This window comes from Aptenodytes patagonicus, chromosome 6, assembly GCF_965638725.1.
Source record: "Aptenodytes patagonicus chromosome 6, bAptPat1.pri.cur, whole genome shotgun sequence".
NCBI lineage: Eukaryota > Metazoa > Chordata > Aves > Sphenisciformes > Spheniscidae > Aptenodytes > Aptenodytes patagonicus.
In genome coordinates this window covers 12,107,735-12,130,115 of record NC_134954.1, presented here as the reverse complement: position 1 = coordinate 12,130,115, position 22,381 = coordinate 12,107,735, and the positions used below count along the sequence as shown (strand labels likewise).

Genomic DNA, 22,381 nt, shown 5'->3' with positions numbered 1-22,381 from the left:
AGAAAAGAATCCTTTTCCCCCTGTTCTCCCGCACCTCCAACCCCCAGTTTACAATTAACCTTACTGCTGTGTACCCCTGTAGAGATCTGTTGTAGACAGAAAGACTCAGAAGAGGTTAATGACAGAAGACTCATCACAGTGAGAAACTGATGAAAGACTGTTTACAACTTGGGGGTTAACCTATACATAATTACTGGGAGAGATCAGGATCTCTCTTCAATCTGTGCTTAAAAAACTTGCCAATCTCCAAGGCAACTTCATTCCCAGCCCAGGCTTGCGAGGCCCAGATTCGCCCCAATCCCCAGACTGAGAGCATCTGCTTAAAAACTGAGTGCTAATGGCTGTGACCCAGCCTGCTCACCTCCAGAGAAGACTGCGACTCTCCCCAGCACAGCAGCTCTCCCCACAGTCAGCATCTGCTCTACCTAGACGGTCTAAGCCCTCAAGCCCCTTAGAAAGGTTACTGCAGGATCTGGCAGGCAGAGAGAGTCCTGTCTACACTCAAAACATAGGCTGCTTCAGCTACTCTGGCTGAGCAAAAGCAGCTATCCTGCAGCATATTAATAGCCACATGAACGTATAAAAGGGATTCCAGTTCAGGCAGTGCCATACACTGGTCCAGCAGCATCCAGACCCAGACCTTTGCAACGCTGGCTAAAAAAAACCCCAAGCCTTGCATCCCCTACTGCTACGGGCAGGCTGATAACATTTGCTCAAGCAGAGCCCGACCATGCAGAAGATCTGGTACCCGTGTCCTGCAATCGATGAAAAGATGCTGCCTTTCACCAACAAAGTCCTAAATGGCTCAAGGTAATTCTCTCTACAACCACCACAACTGACAACAGTGCAGTGTGATCACCTAAGCAGCGCTGCTATGAAATACATACAAAAAAAAGAGAAACTGCTGGCAAGACCTTCTCCATGAATTCACGACCCTTCTGGGTACACCATAAGCCCGAGGCACTGAGTGTCCTGGCATGCGACAAAGTCTCTGCTGCGGTTAGCGAAGCAGCAAGAGTAGGGTTTATGCAGAACATCAGAGAAGATTTGGAGCCTGCCCAGGGACAATAAAGAACAAGCACGGGTGGTCATTCTGTCCTGACTTTTCTGCTGAGTTGCATTGTGTTTTGCTTTTAGGGTTTAACAACAGAACCTTTTGAGACTTCAGGAGGCAACCTCCTTTAGCAGGTTTACACATCAATACCAAACCCTTGCTCCAACAATTATCGTTTGTGGGTCATTCTACAGCAATTTCAAGACAATTACAATCCAGATCTTGGACCAAGAAACTTCCAAGTCACGAATTTTAATGATTCTGTATATATAGCAAATTCCTTCAGGAAATAAAGCACAGGTATTTGTCATCTGAATTTCAAAAGCAAATACGGTGGCTGTCCTCAGGCCCAGGAGTCCTGCGGATGGAAAGCCACCAGTACCTGCTTCTGACTACACCAGTCTTCGCCAGCCGCAGGCTGGGGGACCTGGTGCTGCAATGGCACAGGGTGGGGACAGAAGAAGGAAGGCCACCTGCAGCGTCCTGCACCTCCCTCCACAGCGACCGAGGGCTACCAAGGAGCATCGCAGCTCTCAGAATTCCTGCAGACTTTAATTACAAAACCATTAATCAGTACAGCCAGGACTTTGGTGGACACAAAAAGCGGGTTAGAGAGGATGTGTGCCTGCACAGCAGCTAGGTCACACCTTCCTTCTCTGCAGTCAGGGCCACCTCCTCATTGTTCTGCTCCTCTCTCCCCTGCTCCTCTCTCCCCAGGCCTTGGCTGCATCCCCTAGGTTGGGGGATGTTCCCCAAAGCCCCCATGCTCCAAGCCCTGGGGGTGTATTCCAAAAGTTTCCCAAAGCATCTGCTGCTGTCTCCTCTCAGCCTGCCCCCACCGCAGCCGGTCCTGCCATCCCCCGAGCATTGTGCCCGAGCCCCAGCCTCTCCCCAAGCCCCCACAACGGGGAAGCAGCGCACCACGCCCCCTCCCCAGCAGACATTGTCCCCTTGCCCAAAGCCTTTTCTGACTCCTTTCCATGTCCCTACCAGCTAGCACCGCCCAGAGCCCCCCTGCCCCACAGTGAGCCCACCGCACCCAGGCGGGGCTGCCCCACGCCTGTGCCACGGCCACCCCGCTGGGAGAGAGGTCCCGGGGAGGGACCCCTGACTGACCCCGCAGCGGCAGCGTGAGGTGCCCCTCACGTGCCTCCAGCCAAAACCCACCCACCTGCCTCCAGCCCCTGTGACGGGCACCCCTCTGGTCCCACAGCGAGTGCCCTGTCCCCTGCACTCCCAGCGACAGACCCCGCAGCCATCCTAGGGCCACCCACGTCCCCCCAGTGACAGACCCCGCAGACCCCCAGGACCCACCATATGTCCCAGCGACAGACCCCACAGCCCCCCCCACGCTCCCCACGGACGCCCCCCTACCAGCGCGCCGCCGGCCGCACGCACCTCCGCAGCCCAGCCCGGCCCCGCCGCCGCTGCCGGAGCCGCTGCGGGAGCCGCTCCCGGCGCCGGCCCCGCCCCGCTCCCGCCAACGCCAACGGGGCGGCGGGCGGAGCCGCTGTGTGTCGGGCCGGGGCGGCAGGAAGGGACCGGCCGCGCCCCGGGAAACCGCGCCCAGAAGCTCCGTTCCGGCTCACAACGGCCCCCCCCCGCCCCCGGGGGGCTCGCCCCGTAGCGTCGAGGGCGCCCCGGGGCTCCGCGCTCGGACCGGGGGGCCAGCAGCGGGGGAATGGCCCAGCGGAGGTTTGCTGCTGCGGCCCACAACCCTGCCCTGCGGCCCTTCACGTGTCAAACGTAAATTCTGGGGACCGTGGAAGGGGGGAGCCAAGCACCCCTGGAGCAGACCTGGCTGCTCTGGGCCGCGGCAGCTTCGTCGCAGCCCTTCGCACTCGCTGCGCGGCCGGTCTCCTCCCGCTGGCGGCGGCGGTGCAGGAATACCGGCCTGTATTGCCCCTTGGTCGGCACAGAGGGAACAGGCATCACCACACCGCAACTCATCCCACCTTCCGACCGGCGCCCGAGACGCGCTCTGGTGGCACCCGATCTCTCGGGAACCAACCCGGTCCTCTAACTTTTGGGGAGATGAGAGACTTTAGCACTCCTTTTCTGACCTACAGCAGCCTTTTCTACTGCTCCTTTCTGAGGCTGGAGTCCTAACAAATTTGGGCTCCAAACATCCACCCTCATATCCCCTGACAGTTACAGAGGCAAAGATTGAGAAGGCACTGCAATATCTACTGAAGAGGGCGATGAGCAGTGATTCCTCACAGTGTCCACGGGTGCCAAATTGCACCAAACCAACGAGGAGTTACAGCAGGGAGGAGGTTCGGCAGTCAGCGGGGCGTGCAGGCCGCTGGCCTGACCTAATGTCCTAAATACCTTGTCTTCCTATCAGTTAATATCATCTCATGTGACACTTAGCTGGGATTTACAGCCCAAATCTTACGGGAGTCACAGGAACAAATCTGCATAACCAGAATATGAGGTTGGCTTTATGTGTTAATTTACGAAGAATCCTCAGAAAACGCTCATCTGAGAAGCACAGACAAGCAATCAAGGCTAGTGCATCTTGTAGAGTGGAGGAGAAGGACAAACGGTGGAAATGGCACGGGTCAACCCACAGGAGAGGAAATATTAAATACATAGATTTATTAGGTTATATTTCTTATAAATATTTCATTCATTTCAGAAAATTAACAAAAATAAAAGCAACAGAACCCTTTCAAGGTGAAAGTTGAGTTTGCCTTAGAAACAATGGCTATTGGCAATACACTTTTTTAGGACAAAACCGACACACTGGATAAAAACAAAGGGCGATTTAAATAAAGGACATAATAATACTGTGCTTAAAGCTATATCGATATCCACAAGGAAGAAGGAATGTTATAGTGTCTAGAACAGGTGTAGGACATGCTTTGTAGAGCTGTTATTTTGTTAGGTAATAAAGGAAGAACACGATGCTTTTGTGCACTTTAACAAAAAATACCCTAAAGCGTTCTCCCCCACCTCTGTCCTTCTGTGCAGTGTTTACCATCTTCAGTAGTAGAAGCAGCCAAACGCAGCTACCACACAAAACAGGCTGTCCTGGGGAAAACAGAGAAAGGCTCCATGTTAGTGAAGGCAAGCTCTTCGCTCGCCTAACTGAAAAGGCTAACCTAAGGGAACATTTAGACCAGAGCATAACCTTATATTGTAATATATTGCAATTTTCTGCCTTTCAGTTAGTTTCTTATTCACCTCACTTGTGGTGTAACTCAGGTCAGTGTGTCTGAACGCCAGAAGTGCCTCAGTTTACTCCATCCGCACACCCGCAGGTGTCTAGGTGTCAGTTTAAAATAAAAATAAAATAATAATGAAATAAAACCTTGACTTTTTCTCAGTCCTGGATTCCAGCCATACTCCATGACAGCAGTTCAGCAAAGCATATAAGAAAAGACTTTCTCTCTTGTGCTTCCTCTCCCCACCTGTACAATGGTGTGACTGTAACAGCTTTTGTACGGTACTGTATGACCTACTCAGGAAATAGATATAATATCCAACATAGTAAAACTTAAGTTTGTTTGGTGAATGAGGACGTAAATCATACTGTTTCAATAGAGTCTTGGTTCCTTCCTTCTAGTGGTTGTTTTTTTTCTGCTCCATATTTAAGGTCACTCTGCCTCTCATACAAAAGCAAGTAGCTTTACACTTTCCCATGGTAAAACAGCCGATACTTACGTTCATGAACACATCATGAGCGTAGCTGTCAGTGTCAGCATCCCAGAAACATCGCGCAGCCATACTAGACAAAGGAGACAGAGCAGAGCCGTTACCCAGAGTTCACGTGTAAGGACCTAAGTGATCACAGATACTTTCCTCAAAAGGCAAACTGAGCTTCCTTTAAAGATAAAGGAAATGGGAAGCATCCTCCTGAATCCTGAGCCTAGATCCCCACGGCTGAATTCCACCACATGCTGTAACCCCCTCTGTATGTGGATCAAGCTCCATCTTCAAACTCACCAGCTATCAACCCTGCCACCTCCACTGTGCAGCAGGGCTTGAAACCTCATTGCTACGGTGCTTAAGAATCTTTGACTTCTGGTCTATGCGTATCGGTGGCTAATTTAGCTTATTCTTGTCCTTCACCTCCTGCACCCTCATGCTACATACTCCCAACTTATTTATAGGGAGCTATCGTATTCCTTGGCAGACGTCGTGTTACTAGACCATGAGCTAAGCTCTTCAAGTCCTTTCGTATCTATACTTTCTGTTCCCCGAACATATTGCTGGCCTTTTTCTACACCTGCTTCAGTCCAAGCCTTACCCTGAAGACAAGCAACAGGATATTACAGACGAGACCTCGCTGCTGCCTTGTCTAATGTTGTTGACACTCCCCTTTCTCTGCTGCAAATGCCCAGCTCCCTGCCTGCCCCAGTCAGTCTCAGCTGACAGGATCCCTGTTTGTAGCACAGCGTGTTGTTCGTAGTCCCTACATGTATGACTTATTGTTATAAGATTGTTGAATTTCATCCTTTTTTAATAATACCTTAGCCCTCAGGGTTATTCTGCTTTTTTTTCAGTCCAATATTCCACTCTGCCTCTGGAATACCCTGGTTACCCAGTATTTTGCATTAAGGATGTTAGTGATCATGCTTCAGTCTTGCCTCCTGCCTATTGCAAACGAAAGAATTTCCCCAATTGCTCTGTCAGTCTGTTCCTGGGCTTCACGTTTCAAATCAGACCACCTCATTGAACCGTTCACCCTGGTACGGTGCTTCTGGAGCAGTCTGCCTGCAGACAGACATTCCTGAGAAAAGCCTGAGCAGCAGGTACAGATATTCCTTCCTGACCCCCAGAACACTGAGGCAGCAGATCTGATTACAGCTCTGCTGGCTTATCTTCTGCTGGAGTACCAGGCACAATAATAAAGATAAGCCCAGCAGATAAAGCACATAAACCTTGTAGGCTGTTCTCTTTTGTCTTCTCCCTACTCACTAGCAATGGAAAGCTACAGCCCACTACTGCAGCCAAGAGGAATTCTTTTGTCTCATTGCAGGCATCTGGAGCTAGACTGCAAGTGCTCAGCACCCACAGTCTAGGCTCGATTCCCATGACAGTATTGCATGGGGATTATAGAAATTTAAACTTCTGAAAAACGCCTACCTGGGGGGATTAAATGCAAATGAAGTACCTATAGAAATCTGGCTTTAGACAGAAGTGAGTTACCATGGCTCTTGTGCTCCAGCAGGGCCTCGAGAATGGATTGGGTGTGTGCTCTAGTTCATCATGAATACAACATAAAGTGCCTTTCTACAACACTCCTCACAAATGCTTTTCAGCATTTCAGCTTGCTAAGAACCACCATGCAGCCAGTTATCACCGGGTAATTCAATCAGCCACAATCCAAGCCCTCACTTGCCACTTAAAGAGAAAAGAAAGTGCTTTACACTTCTTCATCTGCAGAGAGATCTTTGTACCTAGGAAAGTTGGAAGCAGCTTCCAAAGAAAAAAAACCACCCAAACCCAACAAAAATGATAGAAATACAATTAGAAGATGCAAAACTTACTTCACTCCTTCTCCTCTCTGCTCTCCAATCACAACCTGCACCACCATTTTGTACCTGTCAAATCCCTCCTCTGGAAAGAAAGAAAAAAATAATAGCGAGAGCAACAACTTGTTTAAAATATGAGGCCAAAACAGGACCCAGAAAGCTAAAGATTTCTGGTTACAAAGCAAGTGTCCTCTACAAGTCCATGCAATTGGCAAAGTGGACGGAGTGCCTTGAGGCTTCATCTTCCTAGGTACAGAGTACCACGGTCTTATTGGAGTTAAAGGGTGAATAGGATATTTGGCATCCGTCAAAAGATGCATCTAAGGCAGAAGACACCCCTGAACAGCCACACTATATGTCAGCATTCTACTTTGACAACTTTCAAGAACTGAACATATGGAAAGAATGTAAATAAGGCTGCTGGTGGACAAAATCCAATTTGAAAAAAATTGGCTTATTTTGAAACTGTTCTAATGCAAAGGTATTGTAGAGATTCTTCTGCCACATAGATGTTTCCTTTGCTTCTGAGCTGGGATAAAAGGCAACATAAAAGCATATGCGGGTCTACGTTATGTGTCTGCAAAGATATGCAGTTGTTTTACAATAGTAAAGAAATACCTTTGGGGCACAGGCCAGACCCAATCAAGCCATGGCAACGTTCCAGAAGCCAAATCAGAACAAGCATGTTTAAAATAAAATATAGATCCTAATGCCTGTCTTCAACAAAGCAGTGTCCCCGGAAGACTCCGGTGCACTGTTTCCACTGGAGGATTGAACACAACATGCTGGGTCTGGTAACATCCACCATGTCAATGCTTATCAGAGATGCCAGCTGATACAATGGCCACACTGGGCCAGTCTCGCTTCAGGCTACTGCGAGTGTGTTTACAGATTACTGAAGCCAAGCCCTGTGCATATTAGCTCAGCATCAACACGTGCTGGGACTACAGCTGCTGCTGGTTTTAAAGCAGATGTGTAACTCTGGGAGAAGCATAAATCCGTGGTTCCTGCCGAGGGTGACGGTATGTCTGTGTCACCGTGTCAGGCCAGCCCAGCAGATGGAGCACCAGCATGTCCCCAGGAAGAAGGCAAAAAGAAAGCGGCCGTGCCAACACACATCTATGTACTTGTTCTAGCACTGAACGCAGGAAACACCTGCTAGAGCCTGAAGTTTAGTTCTTGAACTCAGAAATGTTGGAGGGCATCCTGCACAGCACCACCACCACGACCTTTTTCCATTGCTGTAAGGCTGTAGTCACACCCCTCCTTGGCTGACTGTGCTCCTAACTCTCTCCCCCTTTGCTGCTCCCACTGGGCCGCCTTCTGATCTCCCTGCTACTCCACTCTGACCCAACTCTGATCTAACTTGCAGCAGAAAAAAAGCAGAAATGGTTCTGTTTACTGAAGCAAGAAGCAATGAAGCATCACTTCTTCCTTCTCTCTAATGCAGCTTCTTTCCCCCTGCAGCCCCTCCAAGGCTGACATCCCACACCAGCCAGTCTATACGAAAACAAATCTTGTCTGCTTGAATTAGGTTTCTAGTTCCGCAGGCGAGGAACGTTATGTATATAGGCCACAATGTTTCGTAACGGCAGACTCAAGTCAGTCAACAGGGAAGAAATAGATTGCAATAAAAGAGGAAAGAAGGATTTTGTCAAAGGGAGAGGACACAGTAAGAAAAGAAACGACTTCCCCAGCAAACCTCCTTACCTTTTAGTCTGTCTTTTATTGTCTCTGATAAAGACTTTGTAAGCTGAGGCATTTCTTCTGGGATGTACTGTACATTGGCCAGCTTCTCCTTCAGTATCGCATGGATGCATTCTTTTACTGTGGACGATTTAAATCTATCAGGGCAAAAAAACAGCAACAGAAGGCCCAGGAAGTTCACACAACGTGTAGAAACATACATAACCCCACCTGGGAAAATGTAGCTTTCACATATTAAAGAAAAATGACAAATGAAAAACCATGGGGCCAAAAAGCCCAGCTAAGATGGAGATACTTAACCAGCCCTGCCAAAAGCCAAACACCCATAAACACTGGTGTGAAACCACCCCCATTGGAGGTTGCCCCTTCAGCGGCATCCCCCACCTGCGCTCCCCTCGCCTCCCCACCCACATCCCCCTACAACTCATGTCAAAGTTGGTCTGGGAGCCCAGTGACCCCATCCCGGGCAACCCTGAGGGCTCCCCCATTCCCAACAACCCCACCCAGCCCCCGTAGCCCCATGCCAGCCCCCCATGCCCAGGGACCCCCTCCCCGACAGTCCCACCGCAGCTCCCACATCCCCAGGGCCGGCCCCAGACCCAAAGCCCCCAGAATGCCCCCGCTCCTAGGGCACCCCCGCCCCCAGCATCCCCCCCCCCCCCCCGGAACTCCCAGGACCAGGACCAGGACCAGGACCACCACCCCCAGGCCCCCCCCGGCTCACCGGCGCTGGAGGCCGGGCCGCAGGCTGTACGTGTTCCCGGCCCCATCGTCCGGGCCCAGCTCGCCCATGGCCGCAGCCCCCCGCGGGCCGCCCCGGCGTTGGTTACCCCGGCAACCCCCGCCACTTCCGCCTCCTTCGCGTCACGGGGCGGCACCGTACGTCACGGCGCCGCGCCCCGCCTCCCGTCTTGCGCGGGGGGGCGCTTGCACGTGGCCGTGAGGGCACCCCCGCGGCGCGGGGGGTGCGGACCCACGGAGGGGGGGTGCGGCTCCGGGGGGGTGCGGACCCCCAGGGCCGGTGCGGGCCCGGGGGTGTGTGTGTGTGTGTGTGTATTTTTGACATTTGTCAAAAATTCTTTATTTTGACAATTTTTACAATTAAAACATTTATACAATAAAATAATTGGTAAATAAATGGTAAGTAATTGCAATAATAATTGTAATTGTAAATAAAGGGTTTGATGAGCCTGCTGCCTGGGGAGGTGAGGGGGGCAGGAGGCCTGACGGGGAAAGCAAGCGGCTCCTCAGCGGGAAGACGGCCTCACCTCGCTGGGTGCTTCCCCAGTGCCCTCCTCCCACCCAAAGTCGGCTGGCAGTCGTAGCCCGAGCCCCTTCCCGCTCCCTCGCCCAGGGCTCGGTGGGTTGGAGCGGCTGCGGACGTGGCTCCAGGTGCCAGCAGGGCAGAGGGGTCCCCGTGCCCAGAGACGTCTTTGCAAGCCCGTGGCCTCAGCTGGAGGGGGGCTGTGTTGGTGTCCCAGCCCCAGGTGCCGGCTCCGGCCCCAAGAACCTTGCTGGGAGCGCCCGGCTGCTGCAGGGGCAGCGGGTGCAGGCGGAGGAGAGCGCAGCATGAAATCATTTGCCATGACAAAGCCTATTCCCCCAATTCCTGCCCGTGTGTTGCTGCCAGACCCTGTGCTCCCTGCCTGCCTCTGGGCCATGCATCCCAACCACCAGCACGGAGATCCCAGCCTTGCTCCTTTCCTCCAGGAACTTCTCAAATCTTCCAGAAAGGCCTAAAATTGTCGCTCCCCAATATCCTCCCCCCGTCACACCCTTGTGCTCTTTTCCCTGTCCACAGCTGCTGTCTGTCCCAAGGAAGGCTGGCGAACGACAGCTTGCATATGACACAGCCCCCCTCCTGAGAAGCTGACATCCTGCTTCCTCCGCTGTTTATCTTGATGCAGCAATCTCCACGATCTCGTGCTTCTTACGTGCAGTGGGTGACACCGCCGAGAAACGTCCCCAGGCGCTTCGAATGGAAACAGCGTGAAGGCTGCCGGTGCAGAGTGTGCTGCTGCTGGGGACCAGGGGCTGGAGGAGGCCATCACGCGCGGCAGGGCTGGGGGGCGCCTGGGACTGGGGCTCTGGGGGCAGGCTGCTGCCTGGAGGTGCCCCTCGGGTGCCAGGAGGGTGTGAGGTTGCACCTGGAGGCAGGAGGTGCCCCTGTCGGAGTTTTGCTTGGGTTGCACGGAGGCATCCCAGCTGGCACCAGGTCCTGCCCCAACCTGGTCTGAGCGCGGGAGGGTTGCTGAGACCTCGAGCAGCAGCAGCAGCTCCTGATTTCCACGGGCTTTAGCAGCACCGCTCTCTAGAGATGATCCATTGGAGCCCTTAGTACCGCCGGGCTGGGCATCAGCTCTGCCCACCAGCAGGAACAGCACCCTGCTGCCATGGTGAAGGTGGTGGTGGCCCCGTGCCATACCCGTGTGGCACCTTCGCATCGCAGTTACCATTGCCCTGCCCAGGCCCTGCAGATTTCCGCTCGCTAAAGGAACAGTTTCGTGCCCCTGCTCCATCCCTCCGCTTACTCGCTGCTTACTCACGCCCCGGGGGCCGCTGCCTTTCCTCGCAGTCAGGTGTTGTTTCTCATGCAAATAGTTTGCAGGGGCCTTCCTAATTTCTGAGAAGCATCTGAAAGACCTCAATGCTCTCCTTGTTTATTTGCAAACACTTAATCATTTCCTTTTCTTGCCCCAGCCACCGTGGCCTCCTGCCTGGGTCAGACCCGCAGATGTGAATTCAGTTAAACCAACGGGGGAGGGATCTTTGGGAACCTGTGGGTTTCTCTTCCTCAGCATCTTTTTGTGGTAATTTGTGTTCCCCATTTCATTTGGGAAGCTTTGCTTTCCCTGGGCTTTGAGGACGTTCAGCTCTGGGCTTCAGCTGGCTACATCTGAGGTGTTTGATCATTGCTTTCTTGTACATCTTCCAAATTTTCAGTGCTCCTTAAATACCCCAGATGCTTTTAAGCCATTTTGGGACTGACCCTCGATCCTTTGAGGTGACTGCTCAGGGTGATAGCTGTGTGTCCTGACAGTGATGGCTGCAGGAGACCAGGGCTTTGTCCGGGTCCCAGCCGCTTCGGTAGGACCCTTGCTGACACATTGGGCCAGCTTCTTGTGGGGGGAAAAAAAGGACATTTGTGCTTCAGTGAAGTGGTGTGGCATGTGCTTGCTGAAGTTTTTGTCTCTTAGTTTTGAAATACAAACCATTTTCTCACTTATTCCTCTTTCTCCTTCCTTTTTAGCCCTTCTTTTGCTCTTTCAGTGGCCAAACAGAAGAGGACTGCCCCATGCAATTCGCCATATTCCAGCTCAGAGAAGGGGAATTTATTTTTTTAAGCATCAAAGGACCTTTTTCGGCCCCCCTCAGCTAACCCCAAGATGTACCATCCACCCCATTGGGCTGAAGGGGATTTACCAGCATGAGCCGCAGCATGGCTGGAGCCAGGCTGTTTTCTTTGGTGCTGGAGAAGCTGGTGCAAGAGCCAGCGGGAGCTGTGTTGGTCTGGCAGGGTGCAGGCAGGGTAAAGCCTGCCCAAAACCCAGGGGCTGCTGCGGGGCTGGGACCGGGCTCCTGTGCGATGCCAGCACCCGGGGCACGTGCTGGGCTGGGGCACAGCACTGCTGCTCGCCTTGCTTTCCCCTGCAGCGGATTCCTCGCAGCGAGATTGATCTTTTCTTATATTCTTTTCATCCTTTTTAATTTTTTTTTTTCAGCAAAAAGGGGAAAAAAACCCCTGTTCTCTCTCTTGTGGCGGAGCAAGCTTTCCATCAGCGTCCTGCCGGAGAGCTCCCGGCTCACCACACTCCCCCCCCCGGTTTCTGCTGTGCGCTCTGCAGCTCTGCGAGCTTCCCTCCGCTTCCTGGCCACACACGGCCTCATCCTGCACCCCAAGCAGCCTGGAAAGGATCCGGTGTTGGTGCCGGCCCCCAGCCTGCTGGGGAACAGAGCGGGAGCACTGGGACATGGGTTTCCGAAGGAACCTGAGCATCTGAAAACATTGCCGTACGGTCTGCGTCTAGCCACCGCAGCTTTCTAGTGGACGCGGCAGCCTCCCTGCCCTGGGCACCGACTTATGCCCCATTTCGAGCATGCGTTGGAAAGTTTGAGCAATTTGTGCTATGATTTTAATCAGAGCCCTCCGCTGCCGTGTGGGGCGGAGAAGATGAGCCATTTTTTCCTGCTGATCCCTGGCTTGGTGAGTCGCGATCTCAGCAGTGATACCCGTCACATCATCTGCCTCTAGAAACCAAAACATGTTGCAAGTACCAAACAAGCCTCCCCCCACCCAGCCTGGATGCCTGGTGTCACCATCTGGGGACACAAAGCCTCGAGGTGGAAAAGCCTCCTTGCTGTGAGCTTCCATATTTTCTGGAATTTGGTTTAGTTCAGTTTAGTTAGGGTTTTTTTTAATGAGAATGCAGGAAATTGCGAAGGAAGAGGCGATGTCCACCTCGGAGCCCACCAGCACCGTTGCACATGGTGGAGAGCGCTCCACTTGCCACCCTGCTAGGCCGTGGCCTCTGGCCAGGCGGCATGGAAAGTGACAAGGAGGGCACAGCCCCCCAGGCTTGCTCTGTGGCCCAAGCAGGGCCAGAAGTTCACGAGAAAGGAGTGATGCTGCAATGCCAGGAGGAGACTGGAAAAGACAGGACAGGCTGGATTGAGGCACTAACCCAGGGTGAGCCCTGCCTGCCCTGGCTCAGAACCCCCTCCTTGGCCACCCCGAATTAGGGGTGGCTCCCTCAGCCCCACTGCCGGGGCCGTGTCTGAAAGCGAGAGGTGAGCAAGCCCCAGCTCCACAGCTCATTTCTGAAAGCCCAGAAAATAATGAAATCATCATGAGAATTGCATCCTTCATCCTGATTATTAATTTTCCCCTGACGCTTTCCAAAATTGCGGGGCACTGAGGCTGTGTTCAAGAGAAGCGGAGGAGCTAGCCACGGTGTGTGTTCACCTGTGGTTATTTCCTATGCGAGTAGTAGTCATCGAGGCAATTGGGGAACATCGCTGGCAGAGAAATTAAAGAAGTCTGCTCCAAAGGTCACCCCAATAACAGCACCCTGCCCCCTGCTCTCTGCAAATCTGTCTGTGGAGAAACACACCTAAGGAGGCAAAACTTCTCCTTCTCCTCCTTCTCCTTCTCTTTCTCCTTCTCCTCCTTCTCCATCTCCTCCTTTTTCTTCTTTTCCTTTTTTCTCCTCCTTCTCCTCCTTCTCTTTCTCCATATCCTTCTCCATCTCCTCCTTTTCCTTCTTTTTGCTTCTCCTTCTTCTTCTCCATTCTCCTTCCCCTTCTCCTCCTTCTCCATCTCTTCCTTCTCCTTGTCCTTCTCCATCCTCTCCCATCCCTTCCCAAAGGGAGCAGCTTGCCAACAGGCACTCAGGGTACTGCATGGCTGCTCAGACCCTGCCCAGCTGCCCGGTGCCACGCTGCTCAGGAGCCTGAGACAGCTCTTTTACTCACGGGCCAGGCTTGGAGTCGAGGATGTGTCCCCGCCCGCTCCATCCCTGGGAGCTTTCCCCAAAAAGGGTGCAGGTTTAGCGGTGCCCGTCCCCACTACTTGGCAGCTGGGTGCCAGCATGGGATTGTGCCAGGAGCGCGCGGGGAGGGGAAAGGGGCCAGGCCCAGCTCAGCTGATCCCTGCATCGGCGGGGAGGAAGCTGGGGGCGGGAGGCAGCCCGGGTTTCCCTCTGGGGCTGAGATGGGCACGTTTCATTTCCACCCCAGCCCCTGCCGCGCAAGCCAGAGAGCAAGCCGCCACTGCGGGGAAGGAAGCACGGAGAGAGCTGGGGGCGGCACGGCACGGCGCGGCGCGGCACGGCACAGCACGGCGTGGCCCACCTGCCCGGGCAGGGGACCGACTTCCTCGCCATGGCTCCAGGTGCCTCGAAGATGATGTGGGGCAGCATGGAGGTGGCCCTGACCAGCCTCTGCGCCATCCTGCTCTGCTGCGGCCCCATGCTGGTCAGCTGCCGCCGGGGTAGGTACCAGAGTGCGGCGCGCTTGCCAGCACAGCCCGTGTCATTCGCAGCCAGTGGAAAATGTCTAAGGGCTGGGAGCTTTGTAGTTAAAAATAGCTCTGGCATCAAGAAGGCAAAAACCCCAAAGCTTTTGGGTCCGTGCCGTTGAAGCAAGGGAAATGGGGATGCTCAGGGTAGAAATGCGGTTAAAGGATAGAGAAGGGGACAGGTCCCCAGCCTGCGGTGCCGGCACTGGAGCCACATTGTGGGCACACTGGCCGTGGTTGGGGTTTGGTGTTGAGCCTCTGGGTTTGCCAGCGCCATGCGAGGTCTGGGGTTCTCTACTCTGGCTTTCACGGCTTCGGGCTGCAGCCTCGGGCTGCACCTCCTGGTTTGGGCTTGACCCTGAAGCAGCCAGCGTCCTGAATGCGATTTTGCTCAGGGTGAAATCTGGGGGAGAGGGAGAGGTGGAGGGGAAGGGGTGAGTCCAGGCAGAGTGAGGAAGAGCTGTGATGAAGCTGTGTCCCTGCTTCCTCACAGCCCAGCCCTTTCTTCGGTGGCTTCGGGTGTTTTCTGCCCCGAGGGTGGGCGCAGGGCTGGGCATCCCTTGGAGCAGATGTTACCTCTGGTGCTGGGAAGATGCAGGGAAACGTGTAAACCCAACCTCTGCTTTCAGAAGTCCTCTGAGCGCTTCATTCATTGCTGGCAGCAGCACTGGTTAGGAGGCAAAGCCCCGAGCCTGCCGAATATTTCCTGTTAAACACAAGAAACCCAGAACACTGTAAAAATTATATCTCTCGGTGCTGGCACTGCCACAGCCAGCGCTGCCCGCGGGAGCCAAGGCACTTCTCTCCCTCGCTCCCTCCTCCTGTTTGCTCATCCCTCATTTCTCAGCCCAGTTTTCCATCTAATCCTGTATCTAGTCAAGGAATTGTCCTGGTTCCTTTTCTGGTTGGTGATGCTGAGGTCATGGTCCTACGGCCTCAGGCCAGTGCTGGAGGGACGGGAGGGACTTTCTAACTCTGCCTGCAAGCCCTGCTATTGGTGGCAATTTGTGAAAAGGGAAGATAAATTTCTTAACGGCAGGGACTTTTTGAAGCATTGGCAGTTTGAATCGCTTGGTCAGATAACCTGTGTGAAAAATGCTTCTTCCTGCTTTTCATTGCTCTGAACAAAAGTTAATGCAGCAGCTGCCTCGTCCTGCTGGATGGGGCTGGCTGAGCTGGGACTTTGTGAGCCTGGCCCATGTTCGCGGCATCCCCGCTGCCTGGGGGGAATGAACCCACTGGGATCACGGGCAGGGAAATGTGGCGAAGCAGCAGGGCTGGTGCTAACGGCCAGGGGGGACTGCGGCCATGGCCGACTGCCCTCTGTGCTGGGAGCAGCCTGGCAAGCCCAGCCAGGACCCCCAGGGTGGGTGCCTGTACACGCGAGGAGGGGACAGGCAGCTGGAAACGAGTGGCATTGTAAGCTCCAGGTCACTCTACCCTGTCAGATGGTCTCAGGCTGGAGATGGCAAATACCGTGCCTTGGGCAGCCCTGCCCGCTCTGTGCTCCCAGCATGGAGCAGTGGGCAGAGCCAGAGCACTTCGGCAGGCAGCTGGGCACGCGATGGGCTGCACCGTGGGGTGCTGCCCCGGCCCAGGACTCGGTCCCTCTGCTCACTTTCAGAGGCAACATCAGCTGGAGGAACGATGACTCGGACATTAAAATACAGCATAGATTTAAAAGTAATACAACCCCCAAAGTCTGTTTTCCCCGGTACAGGTGTTCTGGGTTAATTTTAGGTAGCCCAGAGCACAATTTGCTCTGCTGAAACCACTTCACGGTACAGTTACTACCCCTGAGGATCTCCCTCTGGCCGGCAGGCACACACTCAGGAGGGGAGAGACATGGGCTGATGTACCTCCCCATGATATGGGGTGATGCTGCAGACTGGCCAAGCGTCAGGCTGCCTGCATTGCTGGCAAACCCCAGAGCCTGGCCACAGGTGAGCCGGTGCTGGCGATGGGATAGGGCTGGGCTCGCAAGTGCTCACTGGCAGGTTTTTGTAAATCCCCGTAGGGGCCTTCAGGAGCTGAGGGTGAAAAAGCTGAGGAATGCATGGAGCCTCTGAGTTTGGGACGTAGGAGCCCATCACCTCTCCATGGGATGGGGCACTAGCGGGCGCGACGGCAGGCTCTCACCCTCTTTGCATCCCTGGTTCCTGCATGGGGGGTACAGCTGTTTCTGAGGCCTGTGCCTGCTGTAACCATGTCTGTTCCTTGTTTCCTCTCTCCCAAACAGTGACCACCTTCCCAGCCATGTTAACTCTCCCTGCAGGTGGCTCAGCCACCTTCTTCTGCAACATCTCCAGGGAGAACGACTCCGGTGCAGAGTACAGCCTCAATTGGTACAAGGAGACCAACCATAGCCAAGCCCAAAAAATTGCTGAGATGAGCCGGAACAACCCCCTGACGAAGACGGAGAAGTACCTGCTCACCAACCACACTCCTGCCTTCAAGATTGAGATTCTGAACCTTCACCAGAATGACTCAGGCTCCTACTACTGTGGGCTGATTGCCTTCTTTGAACCCGATAAAGTGATGGAGAGCAACCGGTCCCACCTGGTGGTCACAGGTCAGCCTGGGGGCTGAGCTGTTGGGGGACAGGTCATCGGTGTCATCCTGTGGTGCTATGGCTCCCAGGCACACTGCAGCCCCAGGGCACAAGGCAGGTGGTACCCTGCTGAGGGAGGACCTGGTGCGGGTCAGGAGAGCACAGCTCTGCCCTTTCCCCTCTCCTTGGCATGCCTGGTCGATGCCCAGGGACACAGGCTGTCCTCCCCCATCTGCACTGCGGCTGGATCTGGTCCTGAGGCAGGAGGTCTCCATCCTGCTGGGGCTCCATCCCCAGCAATGCTGTGGGGAGGAGCGAGTCCTTACCCATGGATGGAGGCAGGATATCAGCGTAGGGAGCTGCTTTCACCCATGGATGGAGGCAGAAGACCAGCATAGGGAGCTGCCTGCACCCCTGAACAGCTCCTTTATTTGGGGACAGGGCTTGTGTTTGGGGTGACAACCAGGGCTCAGACCCCTTGAACAGCCGGTGTTGATGTAGATACTGTTCTTGCAAAACCATGCCCTGGGGGGGTCTTGTAGCCCCATGGTGTGGGAGACTGAGGTCTCGCAGGAAGATATGCTATGCACTTGCTTGGCAGCATGGAGGCTTTGGGGGGCTGAAGGTGGCCTTTTATAAAAAGGAAAAACACTGCAAAAGTTACTGTCTTTCACAACATCTCCTCCCAACATGAGCTGAAGCTGTGCTGGCCCCAGGACACGGAAGCGGCTGGGAGGCTTGGGGAAGCCGTGTCCTCCATGGGGCTCTTCTGGGCATGGGGTCGTGCCACAGGACTGCAGTGTCCTGGCCCCCTGCACCCCAGCTCTCAGTGGTGTGGGATCATCCTCACCACCTGCAATGGGAGGGAATGGGACATGGCCAAAACATCCCCTGTGTCAGCCCAAATTCAGGGCCCCTGGAGGGATGGTGGGGCTGTGGCAGCCTGCCTGGGACTGAGCCCTTTCTGGGGACAGCCCCTGTGTTCCCCTGTTGACTTTCCCAGGGACTATAGAGGCCATTTTACACTCCTGACCTGCTGTTTTGTTCCCCCCTTTTTGGATGGCTATTACAGCAGCCCCTGAGAAGACAAACACCACCGATGAGCCTGAGATGGAGGAAGGCAATCCCCTGGACCATGTCAAGGCCATGCTCCCGGGCATCCTGCTGCTGGCTGGGGCAGTTGTGCTGCTGATCTTTGGCTACCTCACTGTCATGTACAGGAGAGGAGGTATGATCCCTCGTGGGGGATTTACTGCGCCAAGGGGCTGGGGTCTGCCAGGGGACCTGACGGAGTGATGCTTATCCAACAAACCCAGCTTGAACCCAGGGGCAGCTGGATGTCTGTAGCTCCTTGGGGTACACAGGCAGGTTCAATGCGCTAAACTCAGCTGTGGCATGTCCCCATGGGACAGGTATCTCCATGCCTAGGAGAGAAGGGTGCTTTGGGCCATGCTCGCCCTTCGTAGAGCCCCCAGGCCATGTGCTGTGGCTCTGAAGCACTTGTTAGCATGATGTCTTAGTGCTGCATGTGAGTCCCTCCCATGCACCTTGCCCGGGCACCTTTGGGGCATCTTGTCGTCTCCTTGCTGCAGCACCGGGCATCGCCTCGGCCATGCTGTGGGCAGCTGGGGGGGGCTCTCCCAGAGGGGACCCCCGAGGAATTGCACCCCACTAATACCAATTAAACCCTAGACTGTGGGCTGGTATCTCACTTGTCCTTGTAATGCTCAGGGTGTTAGACCTTAAGTGTAGAAGGAGGAAGTGGTGCAATGGTTGTGGTGTCCAGCGCCCTCCTAGGACGTGGGGGCTGGGTCAGCCCCAGCCCCAGATGCTCACGCTGTCTTGACACACAAGCATCTTCTAAACAAACATGTTACTTTGCAGATGTGCAGAAACCACCAAGTGAAAACACGCCAGCGGTGAGTTTTCCATCTCTGATGCCCTGTTGTGCTGCAGGGGAGCATCGCAGCATCGCTGGGGTGCAGGGCCTCCCTTTATCAGCCCTTCACAGGCTTCTCGCTTCTCCTGCCTTCTCTGATGCTGCTTGATCTTTTCTGCACAGCTACAACTGCTTTTTTGCACCTGCAGCACAGTCCCATCACAATCAAAAAACTGCCTGAGATAGGATGAGACCTCTCTAGTCCAACCCTTGCTCAAAGCGGGGTTGTCTTTGACAGTGGATTGTGCGGCTGTAGAAAATGTTTCTTCCCCCCCCATATATTAAGCTAAAATTTCTCTTGCTAGTCCCTGTTTCCTCGCTTTCTTTTGCCGGGCACTGCCAGGAGGAGTCTGTCTCCATCTTCTCTCTAACCCCATTAGGTAGCTGAAGGCAGTGAGTAGGTCCCCCCTTGCTCTCCCCTCTCTGGGCTGAGCAAACTCAGCCCCGGGCTGTCCTCATGCACCCTGGTGCCAGCTCAGAGCCCAATGGAGAGGTGGGAAAAGGGCTCCTAGCATGACCCTGCCTTCAATGGCCAGGCAGGCGGGGAGCCCCACCTGCCTGCAGAGATTTGAGACCCACATGGCCTTGGCAGTGACCCCAAGGCTCACAGTCTGGTTTCTCTGGGCAAATGTTATCCCAGGGCTGTGCATCTTTCTGCTTTGTATCGCTCTCGCCCTCCTGGGATGCTTCAGAGCTGGTTTTGGCACTTGCTGTAAAAAGGGGGCTTGTGCTGGGGATGGCAGGTACCTCTGGATTATGAATCACCCCGATGGGGTTTCCTTGCAGAAGGAAGAAAAGCCCCCCGTGGTGTCCGTGCCCACCGTGGACTACGGTGTGCTGGAGTTTCAGTGGGAACAGTGCACCCAGGTGCCCCCCGACACCCAGCCGGTTGACCAGACCGAATACGCCACCATTGTCTTCCCAGAGGAGAAACCCGTTACACCGGAGCGGGGGAAGAAACACCAGGACGAGAGGACTCGGCAGCTGCAGTTGCAGCCCTGCTGAGGACCAGGGTCCCTCCTCGCCAGGGGTTGCGGGCAGGAACAGGCTGCCCCAGCCCCTCGATCCCACCACAGTTTGCAGATGGGAAAAATCCAACGAGCAAGGACTGGAGTGACAGAGGCACCGCTGCTGGAGTTGATATCGGACAGTCCTGGCCACGGTGGGATCATGGCCGCAGGGTGTGTACCACAGGATGAGGAAGGTCCCTGCAGGGCTCCATGTGCCGCCTCTTCGCTCAGGGCAGGGAGGATGGGCTGGGGCAGAGCAGCGATGCTCACGGTCTGTGCCAAAGGCGATTTACGTCATGCCTCAGTTTTCTACCTCCACCTGGGGCTCTCTGGAGTGGCCATGCTGCTTCCCTTGCTCAGGTTTGACCCAACCAGAAAAGCACAACTGTGGGAAGAAACGCCGGAGGCCAGAGCTGGAGTGGATCCTGGGAGATGCTGCTCACAGGAGCCTGGGGCTGAGGGCTTCTCCTTGCCCGGGGCAGAGACTGCCTTGTGTACCGCTATTTAAAGAAACCCCTGGGAAGCAGGTGGCTTAGTTTTTCCTTCTCTCTCTGGGCACTTTCCTCCTCTGCAAGAGGGGAAATCTACCCCCGCATCCCTCCCTCTGCAGGTGGGAGACAGATCTGGCCCTGGGGGGTGAATAAAGGGTTTCACGTCTGGGGAGTTTGTTGACTCGTGATGGCAAGCGCGTGGGCAGGCAAATAACGGCTCTTGGCAGCGCACAAGCGAGAGCCGGGAGGCGGCGGCGTCTGTTGTGGTTCCTGGGCCTCTCTGTACCATGCACAAGCCGCTCTTCCATGAAGCTGCTCTTAATAATTTAGAGAAGCCACCGCTCTTTTTCCTCTCGCCCCTGTCTGGGCTGGCCCCTGGGTGCAGCTGCAAACCAAGCCTCCCCTTACCAGGCTGGTTATGGGGTGCTCGCCCAGCTGGGGATGAGCATCCCTGCTGTGCCGGGGGCCTGGCTGCCATCAGCCAGGGCAAAGCTCACGGCATGGTGCTCGGTGCAGCTTTCTGGCTCCAAACGTCCATCTTCCCTCCTGAAAGCGATGCCGGGGCCGTGCCGCCTGCCAGAAACCAGAACGGAAAGAAGCAACAACTGCTCAAGAGGGCAGAAACCCCAGTAAGGACTGGCTTTGGAGGCACCAGAGACCTGCCAGGAGACCATGAAACCCAGCAGAAACAGAGAAGAGTCATTTGCATCTCACACTTCAGTGGCACCATCATCAGGTTTCTTTTTCCTCTACCCCCAGTAAAACCAGCGCAGCCTTGTGGGAGCCAGCCCGGGTGCTGGGGGAAGGGGTGAGGCATGCCAGGCATGGCAGTTTGTCCCCTGTGGGGGTTGGAAAGTCTCTGAGAAACCTCCAGAGGGGACCAGATGGGATGAACATCCATCTGGGATGGCTTTCACCCTTCCTCAGGGCAGGATGGTGGATGTGGTGGCCCTGCTTGCTCTCATGACATTCTTTCACGCCAGTGTGCAGCTCAGCCTGGTGGGACTGTTTGCAAGCAGCAGCCCTGCTCCTTGCCCCGGCACAGCACCATGCAACCCCAGCAGCTCCAGCAGAGACCTGCTGTGGCCGGCCAGGCTTGGCTCACCCGGAAAGCCGAAGCAGGAGGCAACCGCAGTAGCTGAGAAGCAGGAGCTCAGTCAGCAGTTTTGGTTTTGGCTTTCCCATCAGACGTGACACCGGCGAGAGGGTGGGCCGTGCTTCATATTTTCCGTCCTGCCTCTCGGGCAGTGAAGGTGCCGGGTCTTCAGCCTTTCCTGCAACCCCTGCTGCAGCCATGGCTCCTCCAGGAGCGGCTGGGGCTGCATCCCTTCCCCTCTTGGTGGATGGTGGTCTGCAGCTGCCCGGAGGCTCCCAAGCCAGCCGGTGGGGTCAGAGGTGTAGCAAAAGCATCTCCCGCTGCCATTTGGGATGGGAGAACACCCAGCCCGTGGCAGTGCCTGTGCCCCTCCGGCCCCCCAGCAGCCTGGCTGCAATCCTGCCCCTTGCAGGGAGCAAGGCTGGGGCCTGGGGATGTGTGGGGTGAGTGGTGGGGATGCTCCAGGCTGCCAGGCACCATCTCCTATCCCTGTTTGGAGGACAGAGAGCCCAGCACTGACAGAGACCCTGAGCACTGGCTGTGCTGGCCAGAGCAGGAACAGGGCTGGGATGAGCTCCGGGTGGGATGCAGGTTTCAAGCCCCCAGCTGAGTATCCTCGAACCAAGCAGTGCCCTGAGATGGGTGCCACACACCCCCCCCAGCATCCTGCTTGGGGATGGAGAGCTGAGCGCGTTCGTGTGCAGGAGCTGCTCTTGTCTTTCCGTGCAAGCCAGGACAGCAGCCACCCATGGTTTTGACTCTCCCTCCAGCATGGTGATAGTAGTTCAGTCTTCCTGGAGTCACTGTGCAGGATCTGGAGGAAGCTGTTTTACCTCCCGTCCTGAGAAGTCCCCAGTTCTGGCTTTCCCAGCTCCACCATTGCACATCCCTCCTTTCCCTACCCTTCACCCTGTATCACAGCCCTCCTGCTTTTGCCCACCACTGCACCCATACCATCTGGCTGCCTGCTATTTGCACCAACTGACAGGTTTATGCCCCTTTTCTCCGCTCCAGATTAAGCAGGGACCCAAGCA

General features: G+C 55.0%; 2 protein-coding genes across 2 annotated transcripts; one reads left to right on the top strand and one right to left on the bottom strand.

Annotated features, from left to right (window-relative positions):
* Nucleotides 1-4,013: 4,013 nt before the first annotated feature.
* DYNLT2B (dynein light chain Tctex-type 2B) lies at nt 4,014-9,080 on the bottom strand. The gene is made up of 5 exons (XM_076341118.1): nt 8,969-9,080; nt 8,248-8,381; nt 6,553-6,622; nt 4,724-4,787; nt 4,014-4,090 (listed from the first exon to the last, which is right to left on the bottom strand). Exons 1-5 carry the CDS (start codon nt 9,034-9,036, stop codon nt 4,043-4,045), a joined length of 384 nt encoding a protein of 127 aa, XP_076197233.1. The 5' UTR covers nt 9,037-9,080; the 3' UTR covers nt 4,014-4,042.
* A 5,044-nt stretch (nt 9,081-14,124) lies between these two features.
* PDCD1 (programmed cell death 1) lies at nt 14,125-20,039 on the top strand. Its single transcript, XM_076340639.1, has 5 exons — nt 14,125-14,233; nt 16,500-16,832; nt 17,884-18,039; nt 18,696-18,730; nt 19,537-20,039. Exons 1-5 carry the CDS (start codon nt 14,125-14,127, stop codon nt 19,753-19,755), a joined length of 852 nt encoding a protein of 283 aa, XP_076196754.1. The 3' UTR covers nt 19,756-20,039.
* Nucleotides 20,040-22,381: the final 2,342 nt, after the last annotated feature.

Excerpts from the sequence above, each read along its gene's own strand:
- PDCD1 (XM_076340639.1), top strand. The coding sequence starts at position 14,125 with ATGGCTCCAGGTGCCTCGAAGATGATGTGGGGCAGCATGGAGGTGGCC. Across the intron at positions 16,833-17,883 it reads GTCCCACCTGGTGGTCACAG|CAGCCCCTGAGAAGACAAAC; the intron begins GTCAGCCTGGGG and ends TGGCTATTACAG. Across the intron at positions 18,731-19,536 it reads CAAGTGAAAACACGCCAGCG|AAGGAAGAAAAGCCCCCCGT; the intron begins GTGAGTTTTCCA and ends GTTTCCTTGCAG.
- DYNLT2B (XM_076341118.1), bottom strand. The coding sequence starts at position 9,036 with ATGGGCGAGCTGGGCCCGGACGATGGGGCCGGGAACACGTACAGCCTG. Across the intron at positions 8,382-8,968 it reads CGGCCCGGCCTCCAGCGCCG|ATTTAAATCGTCCACAGTAA; the intron begins GTGAGCCGGGGG and ends TTGCCCTGATAG. Across the intron at positions 6,623-8,247 it reads AATAAAAGACAGACTAAAAG|AGGAGGGATTTGACAGGTAC; the intron begins GTAAGGAGGTTT and ends CTTTCTTTCCAG.